Consider the following 12610-nt stretch of genomic DNA (forward strand, 5'->3'; position numbering starts at 1 on the left):
CGCATGTGGCCCCTTCTCTGCAGCAGATGGCCTTGGCCACCCCTGACCCCAGCAGGCTGCCTGTCCCTGTGTCTTCCTGCGAGGTTTTAACCATTGTCAGGGTCCCTCCTTAAACAAACGGCAGCCCTAGGCTCAGAGGAAGCGGCCGCCTGCCCTGTGCCAGCCTTGGGATTCCCAGGGCCGGAAACCCCAGCCCTGGTCGCCAGTCCCCAGGCCCTGGTGGGGTCCCCTCCTCCCCCCACTGATTCCTGTGGTCTTGCTCACTCATCAACAAACATTCCCTGGCCCATTTGGCTCAAGCTCCCGACTCAAGAGAGCTCCGCTATCCGGTGGCTGCTTGTGGCCAAAGCTGGCCAAGCAGTAGGGCAAGAAAGGCCCTCACTTTATGGCTCCCTGGGGACTGTGGGGGGCGGGGAGTGGGGAGCCGGAGAAGGTGAAAAGTGGCTGCCGCAAAGTGGGGGGAGCAAACGAGAGTGGGCCGGCCAAGGGGTGGCCCAGGGCCCTGGCTGCGTCCCAGGTAACTTGAGGGTCGGGATAGGTCTGGCAGGCGCCGGGTGTGAGAGAGACGAGGCACGGTGACCCCAAGCTGCTGGCCCAGCTAGATGGGGCTGGGATGACCCTAGGCGTTTGGTGCCTGCTGCCTTGGGCCACCGGATTGCTTGGGGCTCAGGGGAGGCCAGGCTGGGGTGCAATGGAGGCTGAGAGGCTGGATGGCTGTGGAGAGGAGGGGGCGGGCTGTGGAAGCCCAAGGACCCGAGCTAGCTTATTCTGATGGTGGCGGGTGGACCCCAGTGAGAGGGGCAGAGGTGGACGCTGCCCAGGCCTGCCCATGGGAGCAGGGGTCAAATCAGGTGGGGCTTGTCCCCCTCCGGGATGTCGCTGTCTGGGGAGAGACGTGGTGCTAGAATCTCACAGCTGAACGGCTGCTATAAGGTGGAGCAGGAGACTGGGCGGGGTGTCTGGGAAGACTTCCTGGAGGAGATGATTCAGTGGGGAGTTAGGGGGCAAAGGCTCAGAGGGGTGTATGTATGGCATACTTGGGGAACGAGGAGCCCTGGGGTGGGGCAGGAAGTGGCGAGGTCAGGCTGACTCTGGCGCAGGGGAAGGGACAGGTGGCACCTTCCTGGGCAGCGCAGGAGGCTGGCCTTTATCCCAGGGGCAGCAGGGAGCCAGAGAAGGTGCTCGCGGGAGTGGGGGTCCAGGTTTCATCTGATTCTGGTCTTGCCGGGAAGAGAGACCCAGGGGCAAGGCCGGGCCTGCCGTCGTCCAGGTCGCGGCCTAGGGAGGCAGGCGGGCTCCCTGCCGACGCCCCCACCAGCGTCTGGCGGCCTGTGCCCCGGCCTCCCCTGGACACAGCGCTGAGTCTGCCTCAGGCCAACTCTCGTTCTTTCGCACCTTTTCTCATTTCAGTCTTGCAGTCCCGTTCCCCACGTGACGAGGGGGTAAACTGAGGCTCAAGGTGGGCTGCCAGATCCGCAGGCCTGACTCCTGGAGAGGGGAGGGGTCTGTGCTTGACACTGAGCGGGGCGGGCCCTTGCAGTGGGGGGCAGGCAGGGCAGGCCCTGGGTCGGAGTGGGGGCCGGGGGCTCCCTGGAGGTTCGGGAGGTCCTTGGGAGGCAGCTGGGTGGGAGCCCCTGGTGAGCGGCGTCTCTGCTGAGAGCTGGCTGGGGTCACGATGAAAAATTTCTGGGACATAGCAGGACCCTGTCTTGTCCAGTGCGTCCATGTGGCTGTGAAATTGTGACTGTCTCCCTCAGTGCGGGGCTTTTGAAGTCTGTGTCCTGTCAAAAGGCGCAGGAGTGTGTGTGGGTGACTGTGCAGGGCCAGGTGCAGGTGTGGGGGGTGTAGAGTGTGTGTGGCGTGTGGGTCTGTGTGGTGTGATGTGTCGGACACCAACCAAGGGTGTCAGGCTGTCCTGAGGACAGGTGACTGTCTTCTGCTGAAGGAGGTGGTGGCCTGGCCTCGGTCCGGGGGACCCTGGCCGTGCTGGGCCGCAGACTGCCTCAGGCTGCCCTAACGCCTCCTTCTTCCTTCCAGACCTTCGTCTTCACCGACAGCCTGGATGAAGGCCTCCAGAAGAGACTGGGTACCTGCCAGGCCTGCGTGGGGTGGGGCCCTTCGGCTGTTGCTGGGGAAAGCTGTGGTGTTGTCCCGTGGGGTGGAGGTTCCCAGAAAAACGAGCTGCCCACCCTTGGCAAGTGGGGATGCCCCTGTCCGGGGGGAACAGGCAGTAGTGTGAGGAGGCGCTGTGGGGGCTATGCCCTCGACAGCCGGCCTGTGTCCATCGCCCTGCGGTCCTGGGCGGCCAGCCTGCCTTGGTCAGACCCCCGTGTAAAGTGAGAGGGTGGTGGCCGCTTCAGCTCTCCGAGATCCCGCTCTGCATCCGAGAGGGCGCGGGGAGCGTGGCAGGAGCAGGGCAGGCTCCCCTGACTGGTCCTCACGTCTCCAGGGTCCCACCTCGTGGTCACCAACTGCTCTGCGGAGCACAGCCACCCCGCCCTGTCCTGCAAGATGGCTGCTGAGTTCGATGCCTTCTTGGCCAGCGGGCTGAGGTGAGCGGCCCAGGCCTCTGGGGGCAGTGTGACCTTTGCGTCAGGTCAGTTCCTTCGGGGGATGTTGTGTTCAGAAAGTAGAGCGTGCCCGGTGAATGTGATGGTGCGAGAGCTCCGAGGCGGGACTCTCGCCCACCCAGCCGGCGGGTGTGTGGTGGGGCTGGCAGATCTGGGCTCCGACCCTGCCATTCACTGGCTGTGTGGCCCCGGGGAAGTGTCTTTCCCTCTCTGAGCCCTGGTCCTCACCTGTTCAGTGGCTACACTTGCCTCACCAGCTTGAACATGATGTTGCCTGGTACCCAACAGGCATAACGCCCCCCCCCCCCCCCCGGTTGAGACAAACAGCCGGCAGCCTGCACGGCCGGCAGCTGTGGAGGTGGTTCGGCCCCCAGAGCCCCCTCAAGCTCACCGCCCCTACTTCTGTCCCCGCAGGTGGTTCTGCCATGTGGATGACGACAACTACGTGAACCCGAGGGCGCTGCTGGGCCTGCTGACGGCCTTCCCTGCCGCCCGCGACGTCTACGTGGGCCGGCCGAGCCTGAACCGGCCTATCCGCGCCTCGGAGCCGCAGTCCCACAACCGCACGGTGGGCACCTTCCTCCTCCCGGGCCGCCGGGCGGGTGGGAGTGGAGAGCTGGGGGCTTTCAGACAGGGCTGGATCGTGTGTTTGGGCTGGGGCTCCGCCTGTGACCCTGACTCCTTCCCTGTGAAGTGGGGACTCTGAGGTAATACAAGTCATGTGTGGACAGTGGCATGGAGTTGGGTCACTGGGGGCAGTCCTGGTCCCGCAGCGAGTCGGGGTGAGTGCAGGGGGTGACCCGCAGGGCTCCGAGCCACCGCTGTCACATGCGGGTGGACAGTCGTTGAAACCCACTGTTGCTGGGCCAGGGGTGAAACAAGCTGCTTGAGCCTGAGTTCCTCTCCCTGAGGCCTCCGCACCCCTGCGGCCTCCTGCTCTCACTGTCCAGCCACTGAGGCAAGCAGGGTCCCTAGCAGCAGCTTGCTCCCCACCTGGGTGGACACGGTTAGGATGGCCAGGTTTAGAGAACAAACCCAAGCCCGTGATACCAGTCAACTCTGCCTTTCAGATAAGCAACAGAGAAGTTTTTAACTTTAAATATGTTGCCTGTCCTAGAATGCAGCAGGCTTCTGGTGTTGGGGTGGCCCAGGCCATAGGGCTGGTTCCCTTGGCTCCAGAGAAAAGGCCAGGCGGGGGTCCCCTGCAAGCCGTGCCTGGGGCTGTAGCCGGCTGCGGCGGGCTCTGTCCTGCCCTCCTCCACCATCTGTGTCATTAGGGGAAGCAAGAGCAGAAAACAAAACCTTAATTACCAGCAGCTAATCAGTCTCTGAGTCCTAATTAAATCCTCCTGGGTCCTAGGGATGCGTGTGTGAGTGATCCCAGGTGAACGGAGGGCCCCCTGGCTCCTATACCCCTTACCCAGCCACTCAGCTCTGCTTAGACAGTTTGCCTTAAGGCTGAGAATATTCTGGGCTCTGCCTCCCTGGGTTCCCACGCCAGCCCCGCCACCTGCTGGCTTTGCGAACTTGATGGAAGTAACTTAACCCCGCTGTGCCTCAGTTTTCTCGTCTGTGAACTGGGTGATGATAGTTCTTCTCATAGGGTGGCTGTGAGGGCTGAGTGAGGTCGGGTCCTGCGGCAGTGGACACCGGGAGGGGTCAGCAATCAGACCTTCGCAGGCAGCCTTCCTCTCCCTGCAGGTCCATCACCTCGCCGGGCACACACTGGCCCCGTTCCACAGTGCACATGGCCTCCCTGGCTTGTACCCCAGCAGCAGGATCACAGCACACTGCTCAAAGCATCCCGGCCTGTTCGGACCCTGGGGTCCCCAGGAGGGAGAGCAAAGGGGGCGAGCTCCGGTTTGGGGTCGGCCTCGGCTCAAGAATCGCTGGCAAGCGACCTCCCTTCTCTGCACCTTGGTCACCCCCTCCGCAGCCAGCCCCGGCACAGGGCTCGGCTGAGTCAGCGCTCAGTTGGGTGACTGTATTGTTCAGGTGTAGCTGCTGTTTTGATATGGGAAGGAAGCTGGCACTGATTCATTCATTAAACAGCACGTGTTGGGCACCTTGTTGCCTTGTCGGGCGCTGCTCTCTCTGAGAAGTGACCATGGAGGTCTTCGGGAGGACACGCTGGGCCAGCCTCGGGTTTCAGAACTGGAGCTGTGCTCACTGGAGCTGTGCCCACGGGTGGCAAATCTGAGGCTCGGTCACTTTCTCAAGTCTACAAAGCTGTGTGGTGAAGGTGGGGTCCCCGGAGTCGGGCTTCTCTGCCCCCCGGCTAGGGCTCTTCTCACCCCTGCAGCCCAGGGGTATCTCAGCCTGATCCACGGGCATCAGTGAAGCATCAACTGAGTACTCAGGGGAAAGAGCCTGCAGGAAACTTACTCAACCAGGAGGTGGTACAGCTGTAGGGGTGAGAGAAGTTTGTGGGTGAACTCATGAGTCCTCACACAGGGGAGAGGGAGGAGGCCTTGGGCAGGGGCAGAATGTGGTTTAAACCCCAGAGGGCTATTTCTGGTTCCAGAGATTGAGATGTGGAAGAATTGCTGGCCTCGGGGGCTCTTAGGCCTGTCGGGCTTTCTTTACTCCAGGAGAGGCTCGTCCTCTCTTTTTGCAGAAAAGCTTTCCCCCAGTCCCAGGAGCTGGGAGTCCTGGGAGTTGCAGTGAGGAGACCACTGGGATCTAGCCCCACCCACCCCACACAGAGTGTCCCATATTAGCATATAAAGCTCAGGAAGGACTCTGATTGGCTGTTCCAAGTCATGTGCCTGCATCTGAGCCAATCGTGGGGTTAAGGGGGTGTGGCCTGTGATCCCTCTTTCCTCTGGCACCTGCCCACCTCTGTGGCCCAGGGGCACAGGTGCTGCGCTTGGTGGTCACTCCTGAACCACATGGGCTGAGGGACAGAGGTTCTCTGAGGAAAGGGGAAGGGGTGTGCTGGGTGGGCAGACAGGACACAAGCACTCTTTGGGGTCTAGTGGGTGACCTCCATCATTCTTAATCCTCTGTATGACTTTGGCCTTGGTTTCCTTATCTGTAAAATGGGTACGGTAGTGTCAGCCTCCAGCCAGAGAGATGAGAGCCTCTGGGCCATGCTGGTTGGAGGTGGGGCATCCGGCTTACCGGGCACCTTGGCCCGCTCCCTTCTTCCCTCAGAGGCTGGTGCAGTTCTGGTTTGCCACTGGGGGTGCCGGCTTCTGCATCAACCGCAGACTGGCTCTGAAGATGGCCCCATGGGCCAGGTAAGCAGAGAGTCCGCGGTGGGTTGGGGGGCTGGGGCTTGGGGAAGGGCTGGCAGCTGGTCGTGTGTGGGTCCTTTGAACAGGAAGGCTTGAGATCCAGCTCAGGAGGAGCTGACGGGATCTCCATAGATCCAGCTCTATGGAGCCCGTGTCAGAGTCACAGGTAGGGGTACACCTGCTATCTTTAAAGAGGACCTGTGATACCCGGTGGGTAAGGGCCAGCACAGGAAGTGCCTGCTGGTACTCATGGGGGCCAGGAGAGCATTAGGTTTCACTTACGGGCCTCTTCCGACACGTCAGTGTCACAGAGGAGGCGGTGGCAAGTACAGGAGCACTCAGAGGAGGGGAGAGCCTTTCGCATGGCAACAGGAGACAAGGCTTCCTGAGGAGGTGGCACTTGAGCTGGGATGGCCCTAGAAGGCCGCAAATGGAGGGGAACCTCGGGGTATGCTGCCCTCAGGTTGGGGGTGGGTGTTGGTATTCTAGAGTGGAGTGGAGGTCTGGCCTCTGGATGTCTTCCTGGACAGGCCGTTGTTAAGAGCAGCAGGGTCACGTCACTGCCTTACACGGAGCATCGACGGAGCAAGACATGTGCCTCACAGGGGGTCTCAGCACGGGGCGGGGTGTCAGCCTTGTTCAGATGGTTGAGAGACAGGCGCTGAGAAGTTGAGCATGTAGCTGGTACAGGGTCACCCAGGGCCAAGGTCTATGGGCTTTGTTCCTACACGGGTGTGCCCTGCTTGGCAGGGGGAGCAGAGATGCCATCTGGGCACAGCAGGTGTGCCAGATGTGCCCACGCTGGGCTTCTGCTCACCTCTCTGGGGCCTCTCGGCGGTGTAGCCCTGGGCACACGGCAGGGGAGGGAAGACTGGGTCTCTGCACCATTCACACCTCCTGTCTGGGCATCCCGTGTAGGGGGCAGTCTGCCCAAGCTGGTCCCCAGGGGCATTACTGGGGTGTGTGCAGTAAGGGGTACTTTTGGGACACTGCTCCCCAAACCTGACTAGCCTCAGTTCACTCAGTAAGGCTCTTTAAAGGTGACTTTGTCACAATTAAATAAAAAGCAAAACAAAACCGTCACCTCCAGGGTGCCCTCCTGCGTCCCTCAGATCTCTCCTCTCTGACATACTCTGAAGTGACGCGCACTGTCTGTCTCCCCCCAGAATGGGGCTGTTGCTGAGGGCCAGAGCTCCTCTTAGCTCTGTGTCCTCACCCCTAGCGGGGTGACACTGGGTGGCAGTTCTAGCTCAACAGTGACCGAGTGGGTGAGGGGATGAAAAGGCAGGGAGGGAAGGAAAGGATGCCTCATAAAGGCTTCTCCTCTGTCCTCCGCCATGGCCTCACAGCAGCTCCGTGAGGCAGGGCCATCATTATCCCCCTTGCACAAAAGAGGAAACTGAGGCCTCTCCAGGTCTGTGACCCATCTGAGATCACACAGGGGGCAGCCAGAGTGTGCTGAGCTCTGCCAGCCTCAGCAGAGGGCATCTGGGAAGGTGGGGAGGGCACCCAGATGTCAAGGGCCCGTGGCCTCACCATTTTGCCTCTCAGCGGCCCCCGCTTCACGGACACCTCTGCCCTCATCCGGCTGCCTGACGACTGTACCGTGGGCTACATCGTGGAGTGCAAGCTGGGCGGCCGCCTGCAGCCCAGCCCCCTCTTCCACTCCCACCTGGAGACCCTGCAGCTGCTGGGTGCTGAGCAGCTTCTGGAGCAGGTGAGCAGGCCTGGGGCCGGGAGCGGGCTGGGCAGGGGAGCAGTGGGCGTGTGGGAGTGGTCTTTCCCTCCCAATGGGACACTTGGTCTGGGTCGGCACAGACCCCTAAACACAGTGGCTCATCCCTCTCTAACTCTGCCCCTCCAGGCTTGGCATTTGTGACGCTAAAATGCTGTCTGGTCCCCAATGCCAGGTGGAAACACTGAGACGCAGCTGTCTCCAGGTTCAGAGCCTGCTCCCCACCTGCTACCAATCTCTTCTCTCCAGCCCTCCATCTGGCCAGGACAGTGGGGTCTCCCCACCCGCGGCTGCCACCCTCCAAACCTGGGTGTCCAGCCCCTTCCTGGTCTTGCCTCAGTGGCCCAGACCGTGGGGGCTGGAAGTGCCCCGTGAGCTTGAAGCCCCTCAGGCAAGCCCGTGGGCTTCTCAGCGAAGCGCCTGTGCTGATGGTGAAAGCAGAGGTGCAGGGGCCTCAGAGACCGTCTGTGCCCTCAGAATGCCTTACTGCTGGTGGGGCTTCTGGTGGGACACCCCCCAACTGCCCCTCCCCTCTCTGCTCAGGTCACGCTGAGCTACGGCAGCTTGGAGGGAAAGCTGAATGTCATCAGGCTCCAGGGTCCCTTCTCCCCGGAGGAGGACCCCTCCAGGTGAGTCTGGGGGCTGAAGCCAGACCTCCAGGTGGGGGGTGCGGTGACCCCCAGCTGACGGCGCAGCACTGAGTGGGGAGAGTGGGTCTCTGCCCCGCTGCCTTCGGCTTGCTGTGACCTTGAGCGAGGACCTGCATTCCCTGGGCCTCAGCCTGCCTTTTGCGGCCCGAGGACCTGGAGGCTGGGCACCGTGGCCTGCAGGGCTCACCCAGTCTGACGCCCTGAGGTCCTGCAGGAGCCCTTGGGAGACTGCAGTGTCTTCACTGAGCACAGGAGCTGAGCTCTTTTGAGGCTGTTTCTCTGATGCCCTTTACTGCTTCTCTGGTGGGCAGAGGGTTGGTGCAGGGTTGCGATGCCACCCTTAGCATCGCAGGAACCTTAGCTCTGCCCTAGCCAGGCCACAGGGAGATTTCCCGCCAAGGCCCCCATTGCTGCAGGGCCATCCAGAGCGGTGACCTCTAGGCAGGCGGCCAGCACTGCCTGACGGAGTCAGGAAGCCGGGGTGACCGGAGGCAGGACCAGAGGGGAGGGTGGCCTCAAATTCAGTGAGGGAGACACTGGGGATCCCTGGGCCACTAGGCTGTCTGGACATTGTGTTTCTCTAAGGATGAAGCTCTGGGGGAGCCAGACTGAAGCCGGTGTCCCAGGCGGTGGGCTCCCACTGGCCTGGTTTAGTCAGGGAGGACATTACGACAGGATAAAAAATAAATTCCCAAATTCCATGAGAGGAGCTGCCTTCCCGTGTGGCGAGCTCCCCATCAGTGGGGGTGTGCCCGCCCTGCCTGTCAGCCAGAGAGTTTAAGAGTGGATGCTAAATTCCTTCTGAGCCTGAACATTCTGGAATCCAGGTTCCTGCCCAACAGGGCTGTGGCCAGCTGGAGACACAGGTGATGGTGCTGGGGCTCCCAGCCGGCCATGGTGGCTTGGTGTCACCTCCCCGCCCCCCTTGCTATTGGGGTGCCACGTGGCAGCTCTGCCTGTTAGTGTGAACCGAGCAAGGTCAGTAGAGAAGCTCGTGAAGGGCTTTTGGACCCCCACACCCCGTCTTTCTGCTGTGAATGTGGGTGTGATGTCCGGCTCTGGGGCAGCCAGGTTGTGCTCAGGCGTCTGCCTCAGCTGAGGCCCTCGCGGCTTCTCTGGGCTTTGAGATCTGACTGAAGTAGCACTCTCAGCTGGGCTGCACCTCCCTCCCTGCAGGGACATTTGTGGGAGACATTTTTGTAGTCAGACTCCTGAGCCTGCGGGGTGAGGGGAGCCGTGGGGTGACATCTTCTCCATTTCTGGTCTCCCGGCAGGTTTCGCTCCCTCCACTGCCTCCTCTACCCGGACACTCCCTGGTGCCCACGACTGGTGGCCCGATGAATGCTGACGGGCAGAGGTTGGGCGAGGCCTTGGGTTGACCGTCGCCTCCCCAGGCAGCCTTGTGGGCCCATGGCAAGTGCCCTGTGGTGGACGGTCCCCGGCGGGCCCCCCGGGCGTGGGCAAGACCACCATGGCTGGAGGCAGGCGGAGAAGCATCCCGGCGGCCTGGAGGTGGGTGAGGGCCCGAGAGGCCCCAGAGGCTGGACCTCGTGGACTTGAGGGTGTCTGAATTGAACAAGGGCAGGGGCCCTCAAACTGGACTGGACCGAGCATCCCAGCCCTCTGGAGAGATACTTAGGTCCCTGACTGGGGCCACTCCCCCGGGGTCAAACTTGGGGCCCCCATTCCTGGCTCCCTTGGCAGGACCCCAGCCCTGAGGGTCCCGGGGGCATAGTGGCAGGTCTATTGCTCCCCCGTCTCCAGCTCCTTGCTCCCCAGCCCCTGCAACAAAGGGCCTCGTTTGGAGTATCAGGCCCAGGTGATGGCGCCGGGGGTCCCAGCCGGCCCTGGTGGCCTGGTGTCACCTCCCCGCCCCCCTTGCTGTTGGGGTGCCATGTGGCAGCTCTGCCTGTTAGTGTGAACCGAGCAAGGTCAGTAGAGAAGCTCGTGGAGGGGCTTTTGGACCCCCACACCCCGTCTTTCTGCTGTGAATGCGGGTGTGATGTCCGGCTCTGGGGCAGCCAGGTTGCTGCTGTGACAGAAAGGCCACGACAGCCCCCAGCTGTCCCTCCTGGCGCTGCTTCTGCAAGAAAATTAAACCCTTGTTAAGGCCTCCTGTCCCGCGGTGTCCTGTTGGCGGCCTGACCGGGCCTGGCCTGTGGCCGTCACAGCGGCGATGGCGGGCTCCTGGGTGGTGCCGCCCACTCAACAGACGAGGGGAGGAAGGCTCGCCTCCCGGGGTGGCGTCCGTGGCGCGTGTGAGTCAAGGGCCCTGGGCCTGGCTCCGAGGAGGAAGAGCTCAGCCAGCAGAGTGACCTGCGTGCCCGCGGGCCTGCGCCCAGCCCCGTGACTGTCCCCGAGAGTGCACGCGTGTGTCTGTGTCACATGCATGTGCAGGGTGGTCACACGCGACTTTGCACGTGTCGCCAGGTGCTGGTGCGAGTGAACTCTTCCCTTTCTCTGCCTTTGGGGCCGGTCAGAGATGAGGGAAGGCAGAGTGCAGACTCAGCAGAGGCTGAAGCCTCTGCGGTCAGATAAAGGAGCAGCTGACAGCCGCGGTAGGAACTGGACACACGCAGGAGCCCTCGGTCACTTCAGGCCCCAGAGTTCCCGTGAGTGACCAGAAATGAGCTGGTGACGTTTCAGCCCGGCGGTGTGGAGGTGGTGAGGGAGGAGAGGAAGCCTCTTCTCCCTGCCACAGCGTGCCCAGTGATTTTGGATGTTGGGGTCACAGTGGGTTCTGGACTTGGGGAGCCCGGGGGAGATCCTGGGATGGAGGGCATCTAGCCTGGCGGCTGGGCGGGGCTCGAGCTCCGGCCCTAGGACTCTGTCTGGGATGTCTGAACCCCAGGGCACTGGGCCCGCAGCCCTTGTTTTCCCAGGAGGAGTGGACAGCCCAGAGAGGGGTTGTATGTCTCCGGGGTCACACGGCAGGTCAGGTTCAGAGCGGGCTGCTTGTTGTCTTCAGAGCCGCCTCCGTTCCTGACCGTTGCTGGGTTTACGGGATGGACGCTCCAAGGGGCCAGTGTGCACCCCCAGCCCGTGGAAGGCTGCCGGCCAGCCTGCGTTTAGACGCGGCAGCAGATCTGCGGGTTGTTCTCAGATCCTGGGGGTCAGATGGAGGGAACAGGAGAACAGGACTCGGCCATCTGCTGCCTCCATTGTCCCAGAATAGCTGTGTAGGGAGGGGAGCAGAGTCAGCAAGGATCAGAATTGGAATGGAGGGAGGAGGGTGTTTGTGTTAACCCTTGTTTCTCTGCATGGGAGAGTGGGAAGCTGCCCACGCTCTTTCACTCAGGTGATTCCTGTGGGCCCCTCAGGCAGGGCCTGGGTGGGGCGTAAGGTGGTGACCCTGAGTCTACTATTCCCACTGCGCAGAGAGGGAGGGTGGGCGGGCGGGCGGGAGACTTTGGCCCATTGGTGGCCCCCAATCTCATCACAAAGTGACCACCTGACAGGGGTCACTGCCCTCCACCGCTCGATGGTCGCTCTGCACGGCTGGGACCCTTGCAGTCATGCCCGCTCACCCACGAAGCCGCCGTCTGCCCGTCTGACGGTGGGCGCCATGGTCCCAAGTGTGTGCTGGTCTGTGCCCCGCAGCTCTCTGCCTGGCTTAGTGGATACTCAGCGAATACTTGGGATGAGTAGAAAAGATGCGGGTGTGTCCCCCAACCTCTTTCACCTCTGGCAGCTGTAGGGTTTCCTAAAAGGAGCTGAATGCATAGAGGTAAGGCAAAGAGGAGCATCATGGAGGGATCAGGCTGATCACTTTTAGCACCACCCAGACCTCAGGGGCTCTTGACATGGTGCAGAGGGCGGGCTCAGCACGCCCAGAAGCCTGCTTGGTGCACATCTGGCCCCCCACGGATCAAGGTCAACCCAGCTGCAGGCCATGGAGGGAGGCGGGGCAGACGGCAGAACATGTTAAACGGCACCCCGAGGGCTCCCTCCGCAGGACAGAGCATTTGCTTGTTGATTTCTTCACTAAGTAAAATAGTCTGAAAAGAAGGCCTGTCCGAGACCAAAGTTGATCTCAGAGCCAGAGCGAGAAAGCACAACATATGGATCTTAGTTTTGATTCAAATCAATCGGCCCTAAAGAGACATTTTTGAGAGAAAAGAGGAACCTTGAACGTGCTTTGTATTAGATGGTATTAAGAAATTGCTAATTTTATTAGGTGCGATAATGATAATGAGGGTTTTTTTTTAATTTTAAGGAGCGTTCTATTATGTGAGAGGTACACTGTGAAATACTTGGGTGAAATGACATAATGTCTGGAATTTCCTTAAGAATGATGCTGGAGAGGAAGAATGAAACAGAGAGGCAGCGGGGGACAGGTGCTGGGGCGGGGGCGGGACACATGGGGCTCCATTACACTGCCCCTGTATCTGGTTTGCGTTGGACATTTTCCATAGT

General features: G+C 61.4%; 1 protein-coding gene across 1 annotated transcript in view; it reads left to right on the forward strand.

Moving 5' to 3' along the window:
- MFNG (MFNG O-fucosylpeptide 3-beta-N-acetylglucosaminyltransferase) overlaps positions 1 to 10290 on the forward strand; it is a 12683-nt gene extending 2393 nt beyond the window's left edge. Inside the window, exons 2-8 of the mRNA XM_004675679.2 lie at positions 2038 to 2086; positions 2450 to 2552; positions 2985 to 3138; positions 5727 to 5812; positions 7361 to 7526; positions 8088 to 8173; positions 9469 to 10290. Of these exons, the coding sequence (XP_004675736.1) occupies positions 2038 to 2086; positions 2450 to 2552; positions 2985 to 3138; positions 5727 to 5812; positions 7361 to 7526; positions 8088 to 8173; positions 9469 to 9535 (711 nt within the window). The 3' untranslated portion in view covers positions 9536 to 10290. The remainder of the gene's footprint in view (positions 1 to 2037; positions 2087 to 2449; positions 2553 to 2984; positions 3139 to 5726; positions 5813 to 7360; positions 7527 to 8087; positions 8174 to 9468) is intronic.
- The last annotated feature ends 2320 nt before the right edge of the window (positions 10291 to 12610 follow it).

Source organism: Condylura cristata, unplaced genomic scaffold (assembly GCF_000260355.1).
Source record: "Condylura cristata isolate star-nosed mole 26May11 unplaced genomic scaffold, ConCri1.0 scaffold00004, whole genome shotgun sequence".
NCBI classification, from domain to species: domain Eukaryota; kingdom Metazoa; phylum Chordata; class Mammalia; order Eulipotyphla; family Talpidae; genus Condylura; species Condylura cristata.